The sequence below is a fragment of the Cavia porcellus genome, unplaced genomic scaffold (genome assembly GCF_034190915.1).
Source record: "Cavia porcellus strain 051 isolate PalLab524CR breed Dunkin Hartley unplaced genomic scaffold, mCavPor4.1 scaffold_33, whole genome shotgun sequence".
Lineage (NCBI taxonomy): Eukaryota > Metazoa > Chordata > Mammalia > Rodentia > Caviidae > Cavia > Cavia porcellus.
The window spans coordinates 35,630,001-35,657,576 of NW_026947516.1; the positions used below are offsets into that span (position 1 = coordinate 35,630,001).

The 27,576-nt window shown below is 33.6% G+C and overlaps 1 protein-coding gene across 17 annotated transcripts in view; it reads right to left on the reverse strand.

Moving 5' to 3' along the window:
- The window catches only part of Dmd (dystrophin), a 2,110,831-nt gene that overhangs the window by 986,491 nt on the left and 1,096,764 nt on the right, over positions 1 to 27,576 (reverse strand). For 14 of the 17 annotated variants that reach the window (XM_063242792.1, XM_063242803.1, XM_063242804.1 and 11 more), the window contains one exon: positions 10,815 to 10,916. The exons of the other annotated variants lie outside the window; for them this stretch is intronic. In XM_063242792.1, the coding sequence (XP_063098862.1) occupies positions 10,815 to 10,916 (102 nt within the window). The remainder of the gene's footprint in view (positions 1 to 10,814; positions 10,917 to 27,576) is intronic. 17 annotated transcript variants of the gene reach the window in all.

Consider the following 27,576-nt stretch of genomic DNA (forward strand, 5'->3'; position numbering starts at 1 on the left):
ATAAAAATAGTTAATTATAATGATCTATTTTTCAATTAATGAATGAGACATTAACTCACTGATATCTTTATAAACAGCTGTAAATATGCGTATGTACTATTACCTTATTAACCCTCCACAGCTATTCATTTAAGCCTTATACTAACTCCACACTGGATCAAATAAAAGTCTCTTGTTAACTCACAATAGTTGTCTTTATTCTATAACAACTTATCCACATCTTTAAACTTATAGGAACATTCTTTACCACACTGTGGCCTTAAAATAAAATGTGAGCTGACAGGAAGGATGCAGGCTAATCCTTGAGTCCAGAGGAAAAGGGTCTAGAATTCCCTGCTTCACAAGGCCTCCCCACAGTCAAATACCTGGAAGCAACTTCTGGCAAGTACTCCCTGTTCAGGCACAGTTGTGTGTGAATGAGGACAATGAGGAACATACCTAATTTGGTAGATGACGTTCCTGATGTAGCTGGCTTTATCTTTCTGTTTATTACAATACCTGCAGATTATGATGTGCTTATTTAATAAATGGAGTAATTAAGTGCACCCAAGACTAAACAGGAAGCTAATAACCTTAGCAATTTCTATGTCTTATACTCAGATAAAGGGTTTATATGCCACAACTGACTCGTATATTTGGTGCTGCCTATTACTCCACTTCCAAATCTCTTCTAAAGGAATCCTCAGCTCACTCCAAATTCCTGGTTCTGCACATAGTGTTATACATATGATCAGGAAGACCAGCACATACCTGCAGCCTCATCGTGCACAACTGCATCTTTAACAGGTGTTAAATAAGTACCTGTCTGATGATACGATCAATGATAAATGAAGGAGAAATGCACCAATATTTGTATCTTACAGGTTGCTATGATGGACATATGATTTCACTGGAGTTGCTACTCGGGCTGTCTGTCTTTTCAATTTACTTTTCTTCTCTGAAATATCATCAGCAGTTGCCTTATGGGTAGATTAAATTTGATAAAGCCTGATACTTGAGGTGCTATTTCAGCACCATCTCTGGAATGCTGAAACTAGTTATCCAACCTGGCAGATGCAAATGTAGGCTGTTTTGATTCTCTTACTGACTCCCTAACTACAGATTTTACAATAGAAGAGCTGATAGATGTCTTTTCCTTATAAATTGTCAATATAATTTGCAAATACATATCTTTTCCCCTTGAGCATCTCACAGCCAACCAGTTCTCACATGAAGGTAGATCAATCCTTTCTAGGCTATTCTGGGGTCTGCCTCACAGAGGTTATCAGAGGCTCCGTGGCAGAATTCAACTCAAATACCTCGAATGGCACAATGATCAAAGCCTAGCATCAAAACACTGTTCTAACCTGTTGTTAATACTTTTCTGAATCAGAAAATTTGAAAAGAAAGTTAAATTAGAATTGAAGGAAAACTGTATTTGCCAGAGTGCATATCATTATTTAGATTTTAGTGTATTTAGCAGTTTTGGATTACTGATATGATATCACAGTGTTGGGAAAAGGCTGATTTCAGTTTGTTGGAGGCAAAAGAATTGAGGGAATCTTGACTGGGCAATTTACAAGCTGTTTGACCTTCTACATGCCATTTTAACTTTCTGACTTCAATTTCCACATCAGTATGACTGGAGCTACTAATATCAGGAGATCAGTACTGAATAGATATTAAAGCACTGCTCCTCAAAATTTAATGCAATACAAATCATTTGGGGATACACTTAAAAATGGAGAGCCTAGTCATTAGGCCTGGTAGGGTGTGTTTTTGATACACTCCAAGTGATACAGATGCTACTTTGTGCTTTGGACACACATTGGGTATCCAATACCAATGGAAAACAATGTTACTCTTTTAAATGGTAGTGATTTTGTGTCTGGTTGCCATTCTTAATTAATGAATTATTTTCTCAATATCTATCCAATTGTTACTGGATGTTTATTCTATTGTAGGTACTATGAATGACACAGAATTTTAAAAACATTGTAATACCTTCAGGAAGCTTTCAATCTATGTGAACCAATATCATTTACACCAGCAATAGCTTAAACACTAATTAGCAAATTAGCTATACCTTATACTCAGACAACTGACTACTTACATCAACATAACTTACTATTCAATTATTTTTTTTACCATAACTTCACTATTTTAGGAAAATCTGACCAAAGCTAATAGTTTCTCTGCTTATTATAATAACTTTCCCAAAGTTCCTTTCAGTTTTTCAATGGAGAGCATCGGTATAGTTTATTCCCAAATTGTCTGAAAACCTTAAGTCAAAATCTTTGTTATGGTGTTTCCACTAAATTGAAGCATCAGCAGCAAAATCTTGAACCAACTCCAAATGGTCTTTCACATTAATGGACCTGTATTAAACCAAACTTCAAATTATCAATTAAGTTTAACCTCATCATTATCCTTGTAAAACTACCAAAACTCTATCAAGGTAGTAGTGATACTTGCAGTAGAAAGTATAAACTCCAAGTTGAGTAACTGATAGGTTGTGTGGGTGATATTTGAGGAGCCGTCCTTTCATAGAGGGAAGAAATAGACATGAGAATCAAAGTATGTCATAAGGAGATAAGCAACGAGTTCAGGGATTCTACCCCCTTCATTAGTCATTGCAAATAAATATACAGTGTAAGTGTAATCAGAATGTTTATACTGGGCAAACCCAGTTTCACAACAAATCTGCTAAGCTACTCCCATTTACTCACTCAGGAATTTTAATGGCATCATTGGCACTATGATTCACTGTCATGAGGTATATAATAGATTTACGCTTTCAGGCTACACTGGAATCATGAAAGTAACACTAATTCAAGATAAGGGAGAATGGAAAATATTTTGGTGCACTTGGTATCTCAGCTAAAACTCAAAGGAAGTCATGAAATTGAGAAGAATCAGCTAACAAGGATGTCAAAAGATCATAGCATTTGGGGGAGGCAGCATAAACTGTAGAAAAATCCATTATAGTGGACTAGTTAGAAATAACCTGGGCTTCATTCACAAAAGAAGTCTTTTATGTCACATAAATTAGCTTGTGTTATTGCTCCTCAAAGTATGCTCTACAAACCAATATCACTGCTAAAACCTGAATGGACAGTTGCTAGAAATGCAGAATCTCAGGCCATATCTCCAAACCAATGCAATCAGAATTAGTTTATCAACAGGGTCTCAAGGTGATTTTTATACACTTTGGATTTTCAGAAGCACTGGTCAAAACAATATCCTGGAGGCTGATAATCTGTTTAAGGATTTTAAATAGGGAAGTGACATGATTGAATTTGCATTTTAGAAAAAAATTTACTCTGTGTCCATTCATTCCTTGAGGATATATATGCCAGGCATTGACCTAGAAGCTGGGAAATCAGCACTATTTAGAGTAGATTAGATGAATATCCCTATTCAGTATTCATTCAACAAACATTTATTGCATGCCAACTTTGATTTGACTTCTCCAAAAGCTTGATTTAGAAACAATCTTACACTGATGGCTGTGTTTTTAATGCAGTCAACCTTTGCTGGCCAGGATGAATAATTGTTGAGAATTTCCAAGCATGCTATACTCAGAACTGCTTAATGCTATCAGACTGTTGGCTCAAACATGAAAGGTTTTGTTTATGTAGGTTTATATAATTTTTATTGCAATAACATTTGCTGTATGAGAACTTGACCCACAATACCAGTTGTAGTACAAGATATCAATCAATATTTTTTTCAGAATGAACAATAAAAGATGTACAACTCAAAAATCTAAACTTTAATATTAGACATGATAAGATCAGTACCATTCTTCTAACATATGCAGGGAATTGTCATTTGGTGACTGAAAAGAAAACAATAAATTCTTAATATGCAAAATTTCTGTAATTTTAATAACATTCAATATCTTTCCTGAACTCACGTGGATTTTGCATGAGGAGCTCTGGAATGCTAGCTAATTTATTTCGTGCATGTTTTATTCTTGCTTTGTACACAAACATTCTGAAGGGAAATAGGTAACAAACTTTCAGTTTTACCTTAGCCATTCTTGGTTGCTCTGACTACCTGTGATCTGTCAGGCTAGCATTGTTGTAAAAAAAAGTAACCACTGTGGCTAGCCACCATGTCTCTGACTGGATTTCTTCATAGTTATAGGAGCAACTAACTATGGTTCAGGTGTCTAACTCCCAAACGTTGGAGGTGACTCTCAAATTTCAATGGTCCTATAGCCTTATAGACTTTAGGGAAGTCACTAAATCGTGGGCTTCTGAAAGATACTGTGAGAGAAAAGAGTGAGGATGGCTTCCTAAGTAGAGGCCACCCTTGTACTGCAGGGAGACGAAGATACAATGTTCACAATTTTTGCTGACATGGGACTATTCCCATCACAGGCCATGTGTTTAAGATTTCACATTACTCATTCTAGATGATAGATGCTCTGTGAGGAAAGTGTGACTCTGGAAGCAATGATATCAAGATTCAGAGACTCCCCTTAATACTCATCAATGGTGGGTCCTTGATCTGGCCAGCGGATCAAGGCCGTGGTCCTCAACTGGAGAGGGGACGGGGATGGGGGGCTGGGCAAGAGAAAAGAGAGATGGAGACAAGGCCGGATTCCATTCAAGTCTCTTTTATTCTTAAAATGGCTACGACTTATATAGGGTGGAGGCGGGCCAATGGGCCAGGAAGAGGGCACGGAGTGTTATCTGATAGGTCATCATCACATCCAGATATATGACATAAGCAGGAGATGATTATGGGTAATGTAGGCAGACATGAGGATCATGGGAAATGTAGGCGGACATAGCAGAAGCCCACAGGAGGGTGAGATAAGGTGGCAGCAATGAGATATGCCGCTCACTACAGGTCCTCATACAAGAATATGAGTTTATTTTTATGTGTAACTGTTTAAATTATGTAACAGCAATAGCATCTATGTTGCAGACTTGTTTGGAGGATCAAATATAATTATATGTACATGGTTCTTCACACTTAGTAGACATTCAATAAACACTAATACCCTTTCCCAATCCTGTCTGTGTAATTAAAGATGCCAACAAAATGCAACTTACCTAAGTGAAGATAATCCTAATTTTTATTACACAAGAGTTAATGGGGTTGGGAAATTATTATAAGGTATAAACTTGCACAAAGAAGGTGTTCCTTATATTCTCTGAAGGGTGTGAAAGATCCAGCAAAGGACAGTTAACAGGAAGTAACGGATACCCAAGAGGAGAGGTAGACGTCAGTTCTCAACACCATTGAGATTTAAGGCTAAATATAACATCAGATCTTCACTTTATAGATGAGGATGCTGAGCTCAAGTGAAATGAAATAACTTGCAAAGTGACCAGAGTTAGAATACCAAGTCAAGAGGAAAACTTGGTGAAGGAGAAGCTTTAAAAAGGAAGATAAAATGTGAAAAAGAGAGTGACTAGAGGAACAAAGAAGACCGATATGCCCTAGGATAAAAGCTTGGATTTCTATCACCTCTGTGTCCTCAGAGCTCGTTGGTGACTTTCCTCAGCTTCTCATAAGGAGCTGTGTGCTATTTTGATCAAGGAACTGTTCCTCAAACACTCATAATCATCTTCAACCATCAACACAGAGAAAGACTGATATGCCAGACTGCTCTATCTATATTAAAGGCATTCAGACATTTTTAGAATTTTTCATATTGATTCATAGAGATAGATGACAAAAAGCAACATAGTCAAAGTGGCATCCTTATGTTGTCTCCTAAATCAGTCTAAAGACAGCCATGGACATGTAGTAGTAGTCATTTTCACTAGTACTCCACAGGTACATGACTTTGAATAGTATTTCCACACAGATGGTTCTCTAATTAACCCATTCTTTTTCCCTGACTTCCAGACTTCCACTCATCTGGGCTCTTTATGACTTTACTGGAATTTCTAACAAGTTTTCAAACCTAAGCTATGTCCAAAACCAAAGTCTCACTTCCATTCCTTTCCCTTAACCATCTAACCACTGGGGAGGTCTTATACTTGATCCTTCCACCGATCTCTGCTCTATCTACCTTAAAGTTATCATGGATTTCTATTTTTCTTTCATACTCCACTTATCAACAAAACTAGTAATGCTACCTCCAAAAAGTTTTTAGAATTCACCAACATCTCTTTGCCTCCTCTGAAACCATCCGGGTTTAGAATTACTGCTGTTTCTCGACTGAATTATCACAGAGGTTCCCTGCCTCCTCATTTACTACTAAACTGTCAGTTCTCCATTCAGCAACTAGAGTGATCTGAGTCAATTCATCTCGCTTCATTTCCCAAGTGATGAGCCTGTTTATTCAAATTCCTTGAAAAGACATAATTATAGAAATGGAGAAGAGATTAGTGTTGTTAGGAACTAGGGGTTTGGGGAAAGAGGATGAGTAATAATCACAAAGGAGTATATTGATACAGTTTCTTTGTGATATTGGAATCATTCTATATCTCATAGTGGTTAGATGTGTTTACACATGGTTTACAAATAAAAAGAACTACATACACAAATGAACAAATGAAAAGAAAACTAGTGAATTCTAAATAAGGCCTATGCATTGTACCAGTATCAATTTTATGGTTTTGATATTGCATATCATTTGGTGGGGTACAGAAGTTAGAGAATGCCAGATGAGTTGTATACCTCCTGACTTCTGAACTTCTTGCCATTTCCTATGAGTCTAATTTTGCACAAGAAAGTTTTGAAAACACTCTACATACATGCTATCCCTTGAGACTTCGTATTTGCTGTTTTTCCTACCTGGAGTGCTTTTCCCTCAGATATGTTAATGCCAAATTCCCTCAATTCCATGAAAATTCCATTTAAATTTCACCTCACAGAAGTTTTCCTGGACTGCCATATAAAAAAGAATGAATTCCCTATCACTTTTTCTTTGTCTTCTGTACCCCTGGACAGTTTACTTCTTAACATATTTATTTGAGGTAGTATGTATTTATTCATTTCTTTAATACTTTTTCTAACTTTACATTGGTACAGGAGCTTCCCATCTTTTTTTTTTTTTTTTTTTTTTTTTTTTTTTGCAATGCTAGGTAGCAATCCCAGGGCCTTGTGCATACTAGGCAAGTACTCTTCCATGAAGTCATGGCCTCAGCCCCCAAATGAACTTAGAGAAACTGTTAATTTTCTACTGTTAGCCCTGTCTATAAATTAGGACCTGGCACACAATATACACACAATGCCTACCTAATGAATGAATAAATGAGTGAATAGGGAATGCTAGCAGGAAAAAAGTAGAGTCATGAAAGATTTCTTTAAAAAGATATGCTTCATCTGACAAAATAACTCGCATTCCTTGACACTAGTCAAAAAGTTGGGAAAGAAAAAGAAAAATTGTTCCTACTGTTTCCACCATGCAGGAGCAAGAAAACGACAAAAAATCCACATTATTAGTAGCTGTCTTACCTTCCACAATGTACTTCAGTGTTACCATGTAAAACTGCATTATGGACAGAGCATAGCACATACATATAAAAACAAGTAACTTCCCTGGGAAGCATCAATACAGGAAGTCCCCAGATTACAAATGGGCAATGTTCTGCACATTTGAAAGACAGTTGTTTAATCATCTGCTAGATTCTTTCCAACCTTTCTGGTTAGGTTCATTTCACCCTTGCCTGTGCATTCAGTCATACCCTATTCCTGGAATCAAGCCCATGACTAAGCAGAGGAATTCCATGTGGCTAGATTTTCTAGTTTGATCAACAAACTAATACTTCATTTATAAATGAGCTGAAGCACAACATACATAATGATGGAGCAATTCTGCATGCTGTGAGTAGGAGGGTAGGTACTTAGATTGAAGGGCCTTTAAAATACTTTTATACTAGAAGGACAATACCATGTATAGATAGAAGTGTGGGATTTGAAGTCTGTGCACTTTCAAATCACACTTTTGCTCTGATCTTACTACATTTGTGATCTTGGTCTAGTTTTTAGTGGTTTATAAACTTAGCTTCTGCAACTGCAACTTGAGGGTAATCCCCGAGATGTACTTCTATTACTGTTAGGATGATTAAAAGGAATAAACATTCAGAACAGAGCCAAAGATCCACAACATTACATACAATATTATCTGACTTGTACTTTGCATTACAAATGCTATTTTACACATCTTAAGAACCCAATAATCCAACATAGTCCCTGATATACTAGTGCTTAGTATGTCTACTGAATGAGTATTTGGTATGTACATTGATTCACATATTTCAGAGGGATTAATTTAAGGATAGGCAAGAAGGTCTTAATGTCCAAGAACTATCCTTCTAAAATGTCTTTTTTACCCACTTCTCTTTCTCTTTTCAATCTACTCACAGGTTTACTAAAAGATCTTTCTTCTTATATCTTATTTTTCAGTGAAAAGAGCTGTAGGGAACATTAAAAATAAATACCATTCACCTTGCATCTCTTTTGTTTGCTTGGAATGTTGGGGTTAATAGTTAATAAAAACCCATTCTATCAATTGGACATTTTCTTTTAAAAGGAAAATTTCATTTATACAAGCTAGGTCTGCCTTCCAATGTGGTATCCTTTACTTCAGTATATAAGGTTTTACTTGCAATCAGGTGCCCAACCCATTTCTGAAGATATTGTTGGCCCAATTATAATCTATATGATGCCTTAGGAAAGTTGTTCATTGACATGATTGCTTGGCTTGCCCCAATGAAGCCTCTTTCTCTTGGAGCTCTCATTCCATTAATCTGTACCTGGGGAAGACATCTTATCTGATTCTAGGTCCTGAAACTAGACTTCTAATACCAAATGAAAGCTCTCCCCAGTGTTAGGCCTATAGATATAAATTTGATTTCTGGTGTAATGGGCAATGATCCTACTTTTTGAATCCTACCTCATGGCTACAACATATGGATAAATTGCTTTCAAACTTACAATTTAATCCTCTTAGCTTCTTCCTCTCCAAACAAATGTATGAAAGTGACTTTAATAAAACACTTGGGATATATGAGAAACTGTTTAATATTTAACTTTAATTTTTCCTGCTGGGCCCAGCTGATTATTTTCTTGCCATTGATGGCTAGTGCAAATAATTGGTCCCTATCCTCTTTATTGCCTCCTTGATCTATTAAGTCTTCATGCTTTCTTCATGAATGAATATGCCAGTGCCACTTACCTAGGTATAGTAAATAATTTACAAAAAATTTGAGGCATAGTAAATAATTTACAAAATATTTAGGCTTACATAAGCCCAATAATATAAGTTTCAATCTTTACCAAATTTCTCAATCTTATATTTTTTATTCACTCTATTTTTTGTTGTTGCTGTTCATTTACTGTATCTATCTGTCAACTTACATAAACCACTAGTGTAATTCACATCTGCTTTAAGCCGATTGGTTCATCTCTTCTTGGTTTATAACCCACAGCTGTTACTTTCTACACATTCATATATGGAGAAGAAAGTAGATTTCAACCTTAAATCTACTTGACATTAATGGATAAGTGGATAACTGACCATGGTACTAAGAATTTCAAAATCTTCCTCTATTAAAGCAGAAAAGTACAGTCATGTCCTTGAAGGTGACATGGATTTGTCAAAACAGAGGATAACCATGGGTCCCATGGTAGTTAATGATCTTAGAGCCTTGTTTAGAAATTATTGCCTAAATGTGAGCAGTAAATTGATCTATGCAAACTTATTTCTCACCACCATACATAGTTTGTACTGTAGATTTGACTTTTGGATCCCAAAGAATAAAGCATTCTTGTTGTGTCCCAACAAACAGCTTCTTCTGAGAACCACAGCAAAAAAAGAATTTTTACAAATTCATCTCCTAATGCACACCATTTTTAACTTGATTCTTTAACACGCCAAGAACACAGATTTTATGAGGATTATCAGGTCAATTGAGTTTCTTTAGTAAAGTCTTTATTCATTCAAAATTATCTTACATCACTTAATAAGTATGGAGCATACATTAATGAAACAGGAATTTCCTAGGTAATTTCCTTTAAGTATCAACCATTGTTTAAAAGAAAACAAAAGGATGTTGACCGGCTAGTAACAGAATAAGCACACTTCATTTTTAAAACTGTTTGCTGTGATTATTTTCACTGAACCCTTCTTACTCTCACCACTGGTAACTGCAAGATATTGGAAATTGAATGGGGGAACTCGCATGAATAATGATTTAAATATAGTTAAAGTTTATTATATATATATATATATATATATTGCTCTAACCAAGCTGGCTTTGGTCACTTTGGTTCAGTCAAACATCTACAATAGTTTCTTAAAATAATTACTGACAAGTGTAAATTCATAGCAAGGCATCTTCATGCATTTATTTGAAGGGAGGCTAATTACACAAGAAAATACAATCTGATAATGGAATGCTGTAGCTGGTTTTGGTGATGCTGGAAGTAAAAGTTTTAACAATAACAATAAATGTGGCCTCTCTATGTGTCCATCTGTCCACAATCTCCTGCCATATGCCCCTTCTTTAGAGTTGCCATGGAAGTAAAATTTCCATCTCTTGAGTTACCTAATTTCTATGTGGGAATAGATGGGTATCATTTTCAATTTTAACTGAAGTAAGTATGTTAAGACATTTGTTTTCTCCATTGTTTTGTTTTATTTCCACTCTTTTTTTCTAAGCAGGTCACATTATATTTTTCACTTCAAGATAATGGAAATAAAGGGAAAGGTAATCAGACTCTCTTCTCAATTTTTTTAAAAAATTATCTTCTCAGTTTTGAAAAGAAAATTATTGGCTGAAGTATTTAATTTCGGTATGTGTGATAGCAGTTGTTTTCTTCCTAATAATTTGTCCCACAATCTCTGCTTTAGAAATTACCTTGTCTTTTTTTTTCCAGGCTCCAGCTGAGAATTGATAATGGGCTATACTCTTTGATATATATGTTCTAACTGTACCACATCTGTTATTTGACGTATTTTCCTATTAAAGAGAAAAAAAAATAAGCGTGTGAGAGCACCATTAATTACCAAGTAATAAGATTAGAAATTTTCATGTCTCCTGCCTTTGTGGTGGAAAATTCCATGCTGGTTCTCAGATTAATTTCTCCCGTGTTTCCTGCAATGTCCATATCCCCAAATCTCTTACCAACTGACTTATTACTGTGCATAGCAAAAAAGTATCTAATGGGAGAATAGAAGGTGGGAGGAATAAGGTAACGAAATGAATTCTATTTCCCTCGGCTTTAGGTGCTTCTTCTATCAAGGACTGCACATCCCTGCATATATGCTATGGTTCTAGTATTCACTAGAAAGACTCTGAAGCCTCAATTACAAATCCCAAGGAGCAGGATCCATCCTGGATGCAGCTATAGCACAGTTGATATGTCTCTTTACTCCTCATAGTATTTCCTTTCTTTGTTTCTAAAACCTTGGAAGTAACAGTGGCTTCTTTCCATGTTTGCTAATCTCTAAGCTGCTTCACTATTCCTTGTTCAACTTCTCAATTATCTCAACGATTTCTAACAAGTTCCTCATGTTCAATTCTTTCTATCAGACCAGAGTTTTTCAGCCTAAGCACTATTGTTACATTGAGCACAATCATTACTGGGGCAGGCTTCTCTGTGCCTTATAGATTGTTTGCTGACACCTCCACCTCTAATCAATACATTTCAGTAATACATCTGTAATTGTGACAGCAAAAAATGTCTCTAGACATAGCCAATTGTCCACTGGGGGGGGTCAGAGTCACTTGGTTAAAAATCACTAAATTACACAATACTATCTGCGAGACTAAATTGTAACTGATGTATTCCTGCAAACCATATTTACACCTGTCAACATTTGAAGTGACATTGGGATAAAATCCCATGGTAATATCTGTCTGTAACAATGATATTTAGAAATAAGGAAGTCTTGATGGTTAAATAGATGAATCAGTACATTAACATAGAAAGAAATATAATGTACTGATCTGCTTTTCCCCAAATTAATGAGTACTTTATATTATACATTAGATATTAGCTGTAACATATTTCTTTTTATTAACCATTATAGGGCTTTTCAAATAATTTATACATTGTAATACCATATACATTAAGTAAATAAAATTAAGTTAACTGATAAAGGAAAATATCACAAGTGCAAAATATTACTAAGAAGACATATACAATGGTAGTTTTTTTCTCACCTCACAAGATAACCATGCCATTATTTTCCTTAGCATTAACATCTTCTCAGCATAAATACACCATAACCCTTATTTTGTACTTAGATTTTCCTCTTTTTAAGCTTTTATTGCTGATTTTTAAATTTGCTGTGTCCTCATATCAGACCAATGGCATGATTTAAAAGTATAATTTAGTCATATACTTATTCATAATTTGTTGAACTAATGTAGCAGTGAGATTCATGAAAATTCCATTAATAATTCTGTATACTTTGTTCCCACTATCAGAAAGCAATTCTCAATTTCATTTAAATTATGAGGGAGAAAGCAAATATGTGAAGATACTCAATTCACCAGTCACTATATATTGATAATTTTCATATATAAACAATTTAGCATGTAATTTTCCTTAAAATATGTGTATATGAATCAATATTTATAAGATTTATCATATTTAAAATTAATTTTATCATTCATATATTTGATGCTATATATTTTTTTAATTATAGCATTTGCCTCATCAGTGTGAAATGTACACTTTGCAATGAATTATATTTACCTCATCAATGTTTGTTTACCAAAATTAAGATGGCTAATAAAAGAAAGAAAATTGAATCCTTCTTCATGTAATAAAACCACTTTTTTAAAAAATAGAGGACAAATTTAATAAATCCCACATTTCATAACTCATATAAAAATACAGATGGATGAGTAAAACAGCAAAAATGAAACTCAAATACATTGCCAGTGATTTGAGCATTCATTTATGAAGTTACCATGCATATGACTGATTACTCATCTCACAGAATTTTGTGGTTTCAGAAATGGAACAAAAAATAAGTTTACTCGAATGTTCATTCTAAATTTAATGATTTTTTTATAAGCCAGGATACCTTATTCTTTCAATTTCTTAGAGCATTGCTCCTATTGCTATGAGATAAAAAGAACATGAGAATAGATCCCAGGACATACAACAGACATGATTCAAATTTTGAAAGGCATTTGTTTTTAAATATTTACCATTAATATGGTATATAAAAAATTAATTTAGATAGAGGAACATAACAGCACATTTTTCAACATATTGACTTCTGAAAATGCCATAGCATCTTAATTATTTGAATATCCTTCCTCTCCTTTCTTTAGCTTGTTAGTCTTACTTTTATTCAAATCTAAGTAAATACTTCTAGCCCTGTAAGGTTTTTCTCAAGGCCCACAGCTACAATTACATGTCACCTGTGTTCTCATGCCATGCTCTTCATCTTTTCTCATATTTTACTTCAATTTATCACTTATAATTATAGTTTTGTAGCAGTCTGTATGCCTCCCTCCCACGTGAGCCCAATAAGGCCGGAGACCATATGTCATTTAGTTTTCTAATCACGGGTCCAGTTTCTCACAACCTTGCTCGTAGTAGAAGCCACTCACAACAATTTATGAAACTGAATAGAAATAAATATTTTAATTAATTTTCATTGAGAAATGAGATAAAATTTGAAACCTTTGCATGATAATTGCAAAGCTGTGAATAAAAAGAAAGATCACAAGATACTTTGAATAGAGTACTTTCCACATATCAGATTTATTTGGGTAAATAATTTTTAGAGTATGTAATTTTGCTTTAAGGATATTATCTGTCCAAGAATATTTTTCTTAATTTTTACCCAGTTTTGCTTTTCAAGATGAGGCTCCTGATAGTAACAACCAGGTAGCAATTTAAGGTACACTATTCTTCTGACCTGTTGATATGACAAAGAGATGCTGGAGAAAGACACTCTTCATAAACACAATAGCATCCCAGGGAAATCCTGTCATATTTATGTTTGAAATAGAATTGAATTTTACTGAAATATCACAAAATCATTTTGAATAAAGCAACAGTGATTGAGCAAATAGTCTTTTTTATACAATTTTGATGTTTTTTGAAAAATCATTATATGCACTGCACTAATCAATAAAGCATTTTAATTGTAAGAATGCTTTTTCTTGTACATACAATTCCAACTATTTCCAAGAATGTGACAGGAAATTAAGATTTTAATGAAAGTCTAAAGACATTTTTGTTCTTTGGCTAACATTCTTTCAACCTGTTGCCAGACAACTTTGTACTGCTTTTCATAAGCAGCGTAGCATACTACATGTGAATAAGGCAATGCACATGCAATAGGACTGCACAGCATTCACACTTTCTAGGTGAAAAGAAACAAAAGAGGATGGTATAAAACTAAATAAGTTCACCGTCTATTGTTAAATAAAAAGTGAACAGGAGAAATAAGTAATAATCTCTAGGTTTATATAAGAGTTCTTTACACAAATTAGAAAATGAGTGACAAGTATAGTCAGAGTCATAAGCCAAACGGATTTACACATCACTAGACATTCCCTACCAGAAATAAGGCTTTGCAAACCCGGGCATTTTTTTCTGTGAAAATGAGGTTGCCAGAAAAAAAATGTAAGACTGGCCAACATGATTCTAATTGTGCTGCTAGCTACTGTAATTGTACTTACTGGACTTCATAATTAACTATACTTCTAACTCTCATGTCTCATAACCCAAAAAGTGATAAAGCAAAAGAAAGGATACATCATTTTTGTGTTACAATCATCATAATAGGTGTCCCCAAACGAAGGACTCCTCACAAAACTTTCTTAGATTTAAGTCAGGGCTCTACAAATTATAGCCCTTAAGTCCAATGTAGCCCACTGTTTGATTTTTAATAAGGTTTTATTGAACTACAGCTACACGCCTTGATTGCCTGTGAGTACCTTAAAAGCAGAACTGGGTAGTTGCAATAGTATATAGCACACAAATTCTGAAATATTTACTTTGTGGCCTTTTAGAGAAAAAGGTTTCCTTGTACGTCCTGAAAGCAGTGGTGCCTTTTGAAGCTATGGTAAAGCATAAAGAAAACTGTTGCTCATGTGTGTTTTACTTGAAAAGCAAAATTGTTTTTCTGCATCCATAGGCTTGTTTTCCCCCTAAAAGAAGTTTAGTTTCCAATTTCATCGAACAACAGAAGCAGAAGTACTCTAGTAGGTATGCTTAGTTACATGAATAACTCATGAAAGTTTGAATATATACTTCCTGGCAAAATGCAATGTTAGAAACCTAGAAATATGACTGCTAGTACTTTGAAGAGCAATATATGGAAAGCCTCTTTTTAAACTATGAAAAGATTTATTCTATATTCTGGGGACATTTTAGCATGGAGAGTTGAGGTTTGCATAAAAACACAGCAGAAAGTATAGTTGTCGTGATTATTCTCTAGTAAACTATTTGGCCCTAAGACAAGTTATGCTGGAAACAAATAAGCAAAATAAAATTGGTCAATAAAAACTTAAACTCATATGCACTAAAAAAAGATAAGGATTTACTTAAAGTAAATTTATCCTCATAGATCCAAGACTATTTTTTATCCTTTGAATCAATCTTACAGGGTACCTTCAGTTGCTTTTGAAATTCAGCTTTCTATGACTACATGTACAGCCTATGTGTTTCCTCATAACATTCATTTGTTGATTTCCATTTTTACTTCTATTGGATGACCGTATTGTATGTGTAAATGTCTCAATTAAATATATACTTCTGATACTTGGGCACTTCCATAGGGAAAAATATCTTATTAATTATTTACCTCAAGCACTGAATCCAAGAGAATTAGAATAATCTGAGTTGAGCCTATCTGATGTGTGCTTTAAAAACAAAGGACTGGAATAACTCACAATCTAAGAGGCACTCTCATTCTCTGGATCTTTCCTCAACATACAAACCAGTTCACTTTCAGGGCCTTTGTACCAGCTGGTCCTCAGAATGCTTTTCTCCTGATAATTAAATGACTCTTTTCTTGTCAATCAGATTTTTTCTGTTTCCAATAAGGTCTCAAAGAAATTTTCAAATTTTTGCTTATTTCTCATCATAGATTTTTCTACTTTATGAAATTTTTCTCTCTCAAATGTGCTTCCCAGGCCCACTTACTAGAATCTGGGCTTCATTAGAGCATGACCACAGTCTATCTTGTATATAGTATGCAGGACATTGTTAGGAATACAGTGGGCATTCAATGCATGAATGGATATATTCAACTTAGAAAGGTAGGTCTACAGTGGTTTAGATGTGGTCCTAAGCCTGAATATAAAAACAAAATATGTTTACTGCCCTCAAGTTACTCCCAATATGGTTAAATTGACAACCACATACAGATAATGTAATTGTACAATAGAGGAACTATCAACTAGTATTATAAACTATATTTTATCATTTTATAGACAAGTCATTATTTGTACAAATAAAGTAGGAATTCTGGGTTCAGGAACGAATTATTATAGGTGATATGCTAGCTTAGACTAGGAAGGGAAGTAAAAGATTAGAATTCAGGCAAATGTTTCACAAATAAACTTGTGAGTCACAAGTGACTTGAAGTGGCAGAGGAAGACATGAAGTCGGTAGTGGCCACCTTTCTGATATTCACATTTATTTAAGTTTGTGTACTCGAACAGTCGCTAAAAGTTTTATACGCACTTCAGGTTTAACACATCAAAAAGCAACATTCTTGTTTCTGTAAATCTTTTCCACACCCCCTTTTCATCACTTAACAATTCATTATTTTACCCAACATATAATTATTTATCATTTACAATTTTTACTTCAATAAAGATAAGTGTTATGCCCCTGTATAATTGAAGTCAGAAGCATGGATGAGTGTTTTCACAGAACCTGCCAGCATTCATTCAGACTGATGCTAAAATCTATGAATCACCTCCTGAACTTTTTCAGATTTGCCCATTTCCTCGCATCCTTACTACCACGTTAGTCAAGAACGTCATCACTTCTTGCTATATTTCCAATTAGCCTCCTGTTACCCTTTCAGCTTGCTTCTTTTGGAATCATTTTCAATGTATCAGCAAAAGAAGTGCTTCTGAATCACAGCTCTCATTAGGACTCTGTTCTGCCAACCACCCTTTATGGCTTCCCAGTGCTCTTCCAAGCCAAACAAAACAAAACAACAAAACACCTTACAGACAGGACTAGAAAGACCCTGCATGACCTGGCCCCATCTCTTCCTCGATGTGGTCTCTTGACTTTCTTCTTCCTAAACATAATTTTATGTGCCCTTCTTTCAATCCTGTCAATGTTCAATACATTCACTCTTAGCTACTTCTTTTTCAGAGAAGATTCATGCAACAGATGCTAATTCTGATTCTTTTTTTTTTTTTTTTTTTTTGTCTTTTTCGTTTTTATCGGTATCAGGGATCGAACTCAGGACTGCCTGTTTGCAAGGCAGGCGCTTATGCCAGTGAGCTAAATCCCCAGCCCACTAATTCTGATTCTTTACTCTGTCCTGATTTATTGCCATTTCTCACCTCCCCCACTGCCTGTCATGAGACTCATCTTAGTTTATTACTTACATGAAGGTTGATATCTCTACTGTGTTGTATCTATCAGATTCACTTTTATATCCTTGTCCTCTTACTGTAATTAAAATGATAATAGTTACTGAGGGAGCTAACTTATCTGTTTGTTGGATGAATAATTTTAGTGTTAAGTGAAAATGAAATAATGCAAAACATAGGAATGATAGAAGAAAGTACTGAAAATTGATATTGATGAAAGATAAAAGAAAAATCCTTCAGAAACATTTCAGTGGTTATACAGATATGACACAGCTAGGGATTTGAGCAAGAATGGGTAGGAATGGATAGGAATCTATCATTACCTCAAGTTTTTTTTTTTTCAGAACATTGGAGATCAATGAAGTGATTAGATAATATAAGAAATATCAAAAGGAATGTAACTTTTGGGATGCCACAGAAGACTGAAATCTTTTGAACCAATAGGATATTCAGGACCAAGTAAAGATATCTTGTAGTGAGATAGAAGCTGTTTTATTAGGGAAAAACTCATTGAGCCAATATTTTAAGACTATCTTTTTGCAATTAATTTCAACAAATTACTTTTAGTGTACAATGGAAATAGTAATGTGAACTATATTGAGGCTATCTATTCTTAGAAATCAGAACAATATGTGTCCTTAAAATACACTTACAGTACTTTAGGTATATTGAATACATTTTCAATTTACAGTATTTCAAACTTACACAGAGTTGTTCAGGAGATAACACAATCATAATTTGGTATTTATCTGTAGTCTCATCTTGTCTCTAATTGAGGAGGAGAGGTGTTGGATATCAGATAAGTATGTAATTATTAACATATTTCTAGGAAAATTATGGAGCATTATATGTACTAGTACCCACATGAAGATTATATGTTTAGTATCCACATGAAAAAAAATCTTCATGTAGATGTTCAGACTTGCACAGAGAGGATATTAGATTGATTTGGAATCTCATTGAAAAAGGAGCTCTATATTGGACCAAGTATCACTTAGAATTTTGCAGGTTACTTCTGAGGATAATAGGTCTCAATTCCTATGGCATATGCAATACATTAGAAGTCTTTTGTTCGTCATAATGGCTAAATTACAGGTCTTGTAAAAATCATTTTGTCTTCTATAAATGAGAACATATTTTTTTAAAAATTAATCTTTCTTGCATTATGCTTTTTTTCGAGTATAAGCAGTGTGCTGGAAATTGCTATTTACCCATAATATACCACATAAACTATAGTCTATGAATTATAAATATACTCAAGGAAGGTGTATTATTTAGCTTCCCATTGCTGGGACAAAATACCTGACATGCACAATTTAAAGGAAGAAAGGTCAACTTTGTTCATGGTTTCATAACTTTCATCCTATGGACACAGGATTCAAGGCAAAATTATCAAGGCACAGGGTCATGTCACCTCATGACGTTTAGGCAGTAGAAAGAGTTGGGAAGAGCTAGAGAGAAAAAAGGGTAAAGGGTAAAGAATATAGTCTTCCAGATTACACCACTAGGGAACTACTTTCTTCCAAACAAAACTCTTAACGCCTCATTCAGTTATAAACTCATCAAGGAATTAATACATTAATGAGGCTAGTATTACCTTGATCTAATCATGTCTAATCATGTCTAAATCATGTCATAAAAATTTCATATCTAAAATCATGAGCATATGGGAGATAGCTTTTTTTTCCTAAACCAAAAGAGAAGATCATACAATTTTATCTTTTTGGATGAGAGAAAACATGACCGAAGTGTGCCTTATCTCTTCTGTTTTCATATTAGATATTCAGACTTGCACAGAGAAACCATGTAAAAACTGGCAGAGCTATCATGAACATTTTGATTGGAGATACCACTGTCTCCTATTCAATGTGGTAAGATAATTTGAAAACAGAAAATACTTTTGTTTGTATTTTGTATTCCATAAAACAAATTTTCAATATGTTTTTGAATTCCCAAAGTGTATAGCATTATTATTACTTGAGGGTAGTTTTATTTTTTAATCAACTTAGAAATTCATTAAATAGACAGGTCAATATTTTACTATCTCAACCTAAAAACAATTGGTTTGACATAGTGGAATATTGTACAGCTTGTTATTTATTGATAACCTTAGAGGATTTAATACAATACTCCTATCTATTTTCAGATACAAAGTATAAGAAAATACCTAGAATTCATGCTATAACAAAAAAGGAGACAGTACCACGACAAGAAAATAACTAGGGCCAGGGATGTAGCTCAGAGGCACAATACCTGCTTGGCAAGTGGAAGGCCATAAGTTTGATTCCCAACAGGGGAAAAACCAAGACAGAAGATAGATAATTAAAAACAGTGTGTTCTTTAAATGAGATAATAGATTTCTAGGCCAACTGAAAAAGAATAATAACTTAAAATTCCTTTCTGCTCTAATAAGTTAAATTTGCACATACCTGAAATACATCCTACCTGTTGCAGAATTACTTCTGTAATTAGAATTGTGCAATTATAAAATTCCTTTAATTTTCTAATTTTCATCTATAATCAAAATTTCATTGTAAATTATTATTTTAATCTTTGACAATAACCTAGCCAAAGATAAGGTTCGGCTGAAAGCTTGAATAACAGAGTGCCTAAAAGGGTGTGTGTGGGGATGTATCAGCGTTGAAATATAACTGGTACTTTCTCCATTGGACTCTTCCTCTTATTCTTCTAACCCTCTCTCTTTTTGCTATTGTCAGAGAATAGAAATGGTACTCCAGGAAACATATTTCATATTATTTCTAAAAAATCAAATGAAATGACTTAAGACTATAGTATCACAGAAGTTACTCTTTTGGATAAGATATTACTTATGTGTAATTATATATATATATTATATTACATACTTATACTCTTACTTATAGAAAGGAATATTTCATAGCCTCTTGTTGTAAAATACAAATCACATATTCTCAAGCCACACTGCAGTTTGTAGTGTTATTTGAATTGGGCATCAAGAGTAAACTTCAAAACAAGTGGTTGGTGTGAGCATGGTTCTATGGTTCTTGTAAGATTCTGCATTCCCACCAATAGCTATCCACAATACTTGAACGAAATGTATATATGTGTATATATACCAATATATAAAAATATATGTTTATATCTATTATCATATATTATACTAATCACACATATATATATATATATATATCATCTATATCTGCTTCAAGGTTTGAAATAACACTGTCAACATCAAATGCAGCAGCACCTGGAACAGTGTATGCCCTCAACATTAAGCAGATGAATAAATGAGGCAAATAAAAACAAGTAATAGAAAATGCAAGTATTTAATTCATTTTACTTTAATTTGGATGTTATTTGGTTATATTATCTGATAAAAGTTAATCATATATAATATTTTCAAAATAATTTTATAGGTAGTTTTGTCCTATCTTGCTATTCTGTCAGTTATAATTTGTTCAAACTTCTGTATAGCATTTTTAAATCTTCTATAATAATTAGGGAAACTAAAGGAATTAACACTTAGAAAGAAACTATTCTTTTTTTAGACACTTACATACCTTAGAATTTTCATAATGATCTTGGAAATGATTACCTTTTTGTAGGAGAGACAGAGAGTAAATCTCTGAACTACTTGTCCAAAAAGTAAAGGCAGACTTCATATCCAAATCACTCTGATTCCATACATAGAGATCTTTTCCTCAAATCACACCATCTTCAAAAATATATTTTCCCTTTTATCCTGAGCCCTGCCAACTTTTCAAGATGTTTTCATTAGTCTGAGCTTTCAATAATTGCCAACTGAACAAGTGAATCATTTAGGAGTAGGGCATTGTTGAAGTACTCTGGTGGCTTTATTGAGCAACCACCTGACTGAGAGGCTTTGAAGCATATAAACTAGAAAAGTTTAACCAGCTGGGTAAATGTTTAGATGAATGATGAATCTTGTTTGAATAAGAGAAAGTCCTCATTCTTTGGAATTATCCACTGAAGTCAAACAATTTCCATACTGGTAATTCTTTAAAATTATATTAGGTTTCCTTCATTATTGTATTGATTTTGTGCTTTTGTCTGGCCTCGCAGTGCATTTAAACACACACACACACACACACACACACACACACACACACACACGTACACGCACACAGAGAGAGAGAATCTGAAATGAACTCATTGACAAGATGCAGGTGACACCAATTTATGCATGCATCAGGATAATTTAAATTTATGTATTTTGCTTTAAATTTATGTATTTTGCTTTTTTGCAAAGTGAGAGCTTCATTTATATATAAGTGTGAGATTGGCTGTTGAGCTATACATGTCTGACACAGTCTTTAAAATTGCTATTATCTTTTAGGTAGCAGAATGGATTTTGAAGTTTTACAGGAACTACCAACAAACGTCTCCCAAATGTTCTTGTTTATGTGAACCCTATGAAGAATTTGGAAAAACTTACTAGGTTTTTGTTTGGCCTTGATATTTATTTTTCATTCTTAGTTTAAATGATTGCAGCTGTATATTTACAGGCACACTCCAAATACAGATGTTTTACAATAAAAGATATATTTTACTTGACAAATTTTATAAATCCTTTATCTTCCTCTTCTGAAACAATAACATGTACACACATTGATATTTCCCCTCTCTATAGGTTCTAAGTTAAAAAAAAGAATATGTTTTGTTCAGTTCCTAAACCACACCTTGGATTGAGGTATAATTAAATCATTAATAATGTTTAGTTGATTAAAATATTCGTATATTTTAACTTTTATTGAGTAAATATAAAATGTTACAGAAATTTTATTTCTTAATAAGACACATGGGTAAATTAAATATTAATTTATATACTACCATAGAGTATAAATTATTTCTAGATTTTAAAATGTCTCAATATCAGTTCTATCGCTGTTTTTCACTTTTATACATCCAAGGACAGATAAATATTGTTCAACCAAGTTAGGAAGGAAAGGAGTTTTATGATGTTAGCGTTAATTCTTTGAGTCTCTTCTATTATACATGCCAAAAGTACATGATGATCCATCATCAAAACTTATTTTTAAATTCCTATTATGTAACAGGCATCAGGATTTCTCCTTAAGTTTAGTTGAAAGCAGAGTTAGCAAGTATCATCCCTGCAAAAAGCTGTTATTTCCTAATCATTAAAATCATTCATGATCCTTTTGTACAGAGCCATAGTGAGATTAGAGGTGAATGAAAAATAAACAAGTGGTTCCGAGGAGGAAGCAGGTCTTCACAGCAGGTATCTTTTCTCAGGCAATCAAGATTCAGTGAAAGGTACAAAAAGCAGCTGAAGCCATAGAAATAGATTCTGTGAAAACTGTGTATGCCTACCCTTTGGAAAGATTTCATTCTTCCCAGGTTGGACATAATCTAGTGTGAGCACAGCTGTTTTAAGAAATTCAGACTCATTACCTATGATAGGAATCTCAACCAGCACATTAGAATCACCTAGCTCATGCCTGTGCTTCAATTTCATCTCACGACTCAGTAGTTACGTGTTAAAACAAGGAAAGCTATAGTTTTGTGGAAAGTGACCTTATTAATACAAGTGGTGAAATATAATTCTAAACTTCCTTCTTATGCTCTAGCTTTGAATTTCTTTCAGCGTAAAAGAAGTCAGTACCAAGAGACAGTCCGTCCCACATAGTGGAGAATCACGGAAAGAGAAGCAGAACTGTGCTTTATGGCGACAATTGCCTGGAACTATCTATATAGCCTTAGGCATTAGCAGCAACTTTCCTGACTCTTAATAGTCTCAACCTTACAGGTAAACAAAGAGCTCAAAGAAACACTGAGGTCCAAGCCACCGCCTCAGGAATTAGAACTGCAGTAATAAAACTGAGGCCTGGGACCTATTACTTTTTCTTCTTACAAAAACTCTCCAATTAATGCTAATGTGAAGGCAAGATTGCAAAAGTCAAAATTAGAATCAGCATCCAAAGTGTTGCACAAATATTTGAGAAATACTCATCATGGGCAATGTGGCCAGTTTTCTATGTAATCTTCATGTTATCAGTTTAAAATAAACATTGTTTGAATAAAACAAATGCTACACTTGGCCTGAGTCTGAAAATTCTTTTATAAAAAAAGATACCAGTAGGGAAGGCAATGTGAATTATAAAAGTATTTTTAAAACATACTAAGTGTAAATAACAGAGGAATGTCCAAAAACATATATAGCACTGAGACATCATCGACTTTTGTTCATGGGGTTGCATCACGCTTTTAATTTAACATTTGGTATGGGAGAACATATCCTCTTATCTTGAGATTTAGAAGTGCAGTATGGTTACACTGTTTCCTTTTTTTTTTTTTTTTTTTTTTTTTGGTTTCTGATGACCTTAAAAATCAGCAATAAACAACTAATGCTATTCAGTAAAAATACCAAAGTCTATTTCTGTCTTTTTAACCCATGGAAAATCTCAGAAGAAAACCAAGTGAGCCCTTTGAATTACCAAGATCCCAAATAATTGAGATAACCTAACAAAAATTTTCTCCCTTTATTGGAATAAATATGTGAAGTAAAAGGTGAAATTTTACATACCACATGATTTTTGTTGTTGTCATTGTTTTTCTTGTATTATCCTGGAACTCATAACAGAAAATATAAATAGATTTCATATTTCTATAACTTTTAGATATATGAATTCTATTTCATCACTTTAACTCCTCTTTCCTTAATGTGTTTATCCTGGCATTTCAACACATTTCATTTCCATTTTTTAGAAATTTAGCTATTATAATTTATATGCTTCACATGATGCAATATGGATGCTTTGATTGATTCTCAACTTTTGTCCATCTTTTACTTTATAAGTAAAGATCAATAACTAACTTTAAACCCTGAGCTAAAATAATCATAGCCAGAAGGGCTGCTTCTGTATATCAATTTAAATTTTTCTTAAAGACAAAATGCCATGATGAGGAGGAATCAATACATTTTATTCTAGTTTTCCTACTTGATTTATTGTGTTGTGAATTACTTTACAGTGATGAAAGATACATATCTATAGTTTAGAACGTGTGCTTTGAGATTTAGTTGAATACTAGGTTGTATTGTAGCTGAAGTTTGATTTAGCTTTGTGAGTTACTAGCTTGATATGGAAAAGTAACTTTGACTTGAATATCTGATATTTTTACCTCTGAAATAAATGTAGTGATGGAAATTAAACCTTTTGTAAATGTTGAGCTGGAATAATTTTATGGGAAGGGGAGTAGAGGAGTTTAATTGTACAAAAAAACAAATATTTTTGATAGTAGGGGAAATATGAGCTGACACATTTTCTCAGAAAATTTTTTCTCTTCTTAGTAATTCCTACCTAAACAGAATTAGATAGCACTTTTCGTCTCTTCAAAACTAAAGAGGTTTAAATTGTAGCATCAACTGGTCCAAAGCATAGGAGACTATTTAAGAAAAAATAGTCTGAAGCACGTTTTGTACAACTGTGTCACAAATCAATATTTTAGACACTTTGAAGATCATCCTCTTGCTTTTCAGCCCTCAGACTTTGGAGACAAGCGATATATATGTTTATACCCTCTCTGTTTCTAAAATAAATCATCCCAATTTGGCATCTCTTTTACAGACAGGCCCACTGAAAATGCCAATTTTTATAATTGATCAGAACCATACTAGGGGGAAAAATGAGGAGACAAGACTACAGATGTTATTTTGGGTCAGTTTGTGCATTTGTATTACAGGAAAACATTGCTTTTTTCACTTTATTTTCTTAAAGTCATTTCCCTCTGACCCTACATTTGAATCAGAGGTGAGTTAGCTGAGGAAAAATATATTCCTTTGTGCAAAGATTTACACAAGTTTTGGAAAGAGATATATACATATGTATGCTAAAATTATTCTAGAACACTGTTCTCTGAGGGATAGTAACAAATTTGAGTTAATTTCTGCTATGAAAACAGTTATTTCTTATTTAGAGAAAAGAACAGTAAAAAGGGTAGAAATAATACAGAATTTCAAAAAAATAACTAAGAAATCATTAGTTGATAAATTGCATATTGTTATCTTAGAAGTTGTTGTTCAAGTTACAAAATCAAAGCATAAAAAGTGAACAGAAAAACAATGACAGGACAAACTATTCTGTTTGATAAGCTAACAGAAACTTAGTAGTATGGTTATCTTCCTTGCACACTTAAACATACACACAGTTATATCCTTTAGAGCATTTTCCCTTTCATTGTTATAATACCTATTACACATTTTATATCTTATTACTTTCAGTTTTTATTATTTTTATACTAGAGAGACAGTGCATAATTAACAAATATGATTCTTATTTATTTAACATAAGAGGATAGTCTCAGGTTGCCTCAATTTAACTATAAAATCCTCAAGACTATCCTTTTTTATAGCTGACAAATTCAAGCATACCACATTCAAAGACCCTCTCCAAAAATAGACATTTGAGATGGACACACACTTCTCAGATGAAGATATACAAATGGCAAATAAATGCATGAAGAAATGTTCACCATCACTGGTCATTCGAGAAATGCAAATTAAAACAGCATTGAGATTTCATCTCACTCCGAAAAGAATGGCTGTCTTTAAGAAATCAACTGATAACAAATGTTGGTGAGGCTGTGGGGGAAAAAAGAACACTTCTCCACTGTTGTTTGGAGTGTAGACTGCTGAAGCCACTGTGGAAATCAGTGTGGAGATTCCTTAAAAACATTAGGTTTGAGCATCTCATTCAACCTAGCTATTCCCCTCCTGGGTATTTTCCCAGACAAATTGAAACAGTCACAGCGATATATATGCACCATTGTATATAGCAGCAAAATTTGTAATAGCTAAATCTTTTAAACAACCAAACTGCCCATCAACTACAGAGGAGATGAAAAAGATGTGGTATTTTTATATAATGAAATATTACTCAGCTATAAAAAAGGATGATCATAGGAAACTTTAAAAATTGTCAGTAATGTTCTATAGGATTTTAACAAGATTTATAGTTATTATTTTTTGACAACTTAAACCTAATGAAGGTCACAGATAAAACACTTGCACACTACTAGCCGTCGTGATCACATTTGTTTTGTTCAATGTTATATCCTCTGTGATTCCCACAATACATCTATAAGTATTAATTAAGTATAAGTTTAATAAGTAAATAGCTCATTTAAGGTTCTATATTGAATGCTTAGGAATTCAGAAAACTGTACATGTTTAGTAAATGTTTTCATTATCTAGTTAGTCATCTATAAAATATTTGGTATGTATTTTTCACCAGTGGGCTTTTATAATTGTGATTTTACAGTCAAAACTCTTTCAGAGATATATTCTAACCTAAATAAATTTATACTTTTTATATGGATAAATTCTGGTGTATTTGCAAGAAAAGATCAATAAGAAATAGGTTAAGACACTGCATAACTGTAGTTACTGTTAGTTTTGTTTTCTATTGCTGTTAAAGATTTTTAACTGGCTATCCATGATTGTGTAAGTAGGATAGGCTCTAGACCAACACCAGAAATATACAGTTAGCCTTTGGTCTGTTCTTTTTTTTTTTTTTTTTTTTCTTCTTAGTGGTTTAGGACTTCCTTCTGTCTTCTTCCTATTTCTTTCTGCTCCATCTTTTGCTTTGCTATTCTGTTGTTGAGAGAATCACTCCCAGAATACATGCTCTTAAAATTCTATATAACCTTAAAGGTCACCTCTCCTAATCACCCAACTGATTCCTAAATCCCATTTTATAACTCCTAGTTTCAATCATCTTGCCTATGCTCAGATATCTTAAGTGCTAGAAAATATACTGTTACTTGAGGCATCAATTACTTCTTTTAAAATTTTTATTAGTGGGCTCTTGATAGAGTCCTCTGCAACTGCAATCCAAAGACTTCAGATTTTTGTACCTCTAAGGGCTATTCAGAATTACATTAAAATGTTAACTATGCCACAGTATCTCAAATATTTTGAGACTGCCACCATATTCTCTCTTCTCCATGCTGACTCCATACCTAATATCTTTAGTTGACTAAGTGGCATGGCTTCAAGGCCTCTTTCTCTCTGAACAAATTCCAGCTTGTCTCTGACTCATTTAAAATTTTTTGTAATATTTCCACC